At 47.8% G+C, this 1401-nt stretch overlaps 1 protein-coding gene across 1 annotated transcript; it reads left to right on the top strand.

Annotated features, from left to right (window-relative positions):
• Positions 1-770: 770 nt before the first annotated feature.
• Positions 771-1141, top strand: GNI_095300 (hypothetical protein; the record flags this gene model as incomplete). The annotated part of the gene is made up of 1 exon (XM_011132680.1): positions 771-1141. A coding segment is annotated over one exon (371 nt), but the record flags the coding sequence as incomplete, so codon positions are not given.
• Positions 1142-1401: the final 260 nt, after the last annotated feature.

Raw genomic sequence — 1401 nt, 5'->3', positions numbered from 1 at the left:
TGATGCAATGACTTCGGACAAGTTCGACGAGGCGACTCCAGTTTTAAGGACAACCCATATTAACTCCACGGTATAGAACATCTTCGACACCGATGATCTGAAAAGAAGAAGTCCGGATCGGCGCTATTGAGACTGTGCTCTAGCGCCTGCACCATAGTCTTTCGCGTGGTATGTCGTCTCCTTCCCGCGCATAGCGCCAAGCCGTTGACATCGCAGGATTGTCCACGGCCTGAAAACGATTCCACTGCGGACCATGCATGGTTGGGCAATATCTGATTGTAAAATTCCTTCTGAGATGGATGCCACCCACACTCGCAATACAGACGAAAGCGAGATGTGCTTAGTGGGTCGGGGAACTTTGCAGAAAGAGACCAAAAAGAATAACAGGCCATGTTAAATGCAACATAGCCAACCATTACGGGTCAAAGAAGGGTGTGGTGGCATTCATTGATATGTAGTGTGGGCAGGTGGCATGGGTGCACATTTTGGCGAAGGCAGTTTTTCGAGGAGAGTAAGTGTCCGATGGATGAGTTATCCTTGATATGTATTTGTTGTATCACCTTTGCATGGTTCACGATCATCATAATTTTATCCTTCGCGCAAGACGAAGACCAAACCTTTCCAAGTACCAGGCCCTTCCCTGAACGTGCATGTACCAGGACATGTCTTCGTCCCGACACCCATGTACCAGGACACCCGTGTGTGCAGGCGCTTACACGTGCCGAGCCCAGCACACGTGGCCAGAACTTTGTTGATATTCTATTTTGTAGTGGAATGTATTACGACGTGGCTGAAGGTTTGCTTGTCTGAGACATTTGGTTCTCAACATGTTCACCATGTGAGGATCGTGGGACCGCGGTTTTGCGGTAAATCTTCGCTCGCCAGACGGTTTGTGACTCACGCGGTCCTCAACGAGGATCCAGGAACAACTGAGGGTACTGAAGTCTCCGTGGCCAATCTTGGACCAGACTTGTTCGTATTATATGACTCCGATAACAATTTCGATACGGAATACAACAACGTTAAGAGGCTGAATCCTTCAAGCAAGCATATTACTCTGAAACCCCCAGACGCTCTTGTCTTTGTTATTGACGGGACAGACGTGGGACGACTGCCCCTCAGTAATTCCCTAACACCCTAACACCCTAACACCCTAACACCCTAACTCCCTAACTCCCTAACTCCCTTTATTTAGCTTTCAAGATACTCCGAGAAGTTGCGGATCATTATTACAAAATTGACACTTTACTCATACTTGTAAACAAGTCAGGTGAGAACAATTTTAGTACAGCTGGGTTAAGGACCATGCCGTCACTTGCTCGATGGATGTCTCCAAAGCGTCAGGATTTAAATGAAGGAGACAGCCCAGTGATATCACCAGCTGCGAGGGGTAAGTATCAT

This window comes from Gregarina niphandrodes, assembly GCF_000223845.1.
Source record: "Gregarina niphandrodes unplaced genomic scaffold scaffold00019, whole genome shotgun sequence".
Lineage (NCBI taxonomy): Eukaryota > Apicomplexa > Conoidasida > Eugregarinorida > Gregarinidae > Gregarina > Gregarina niphandrodes.
Note: the sequence above shows the minus strand (reverse complement) of the source record. Positions and strands in the feature narration are given on the sequence as shown.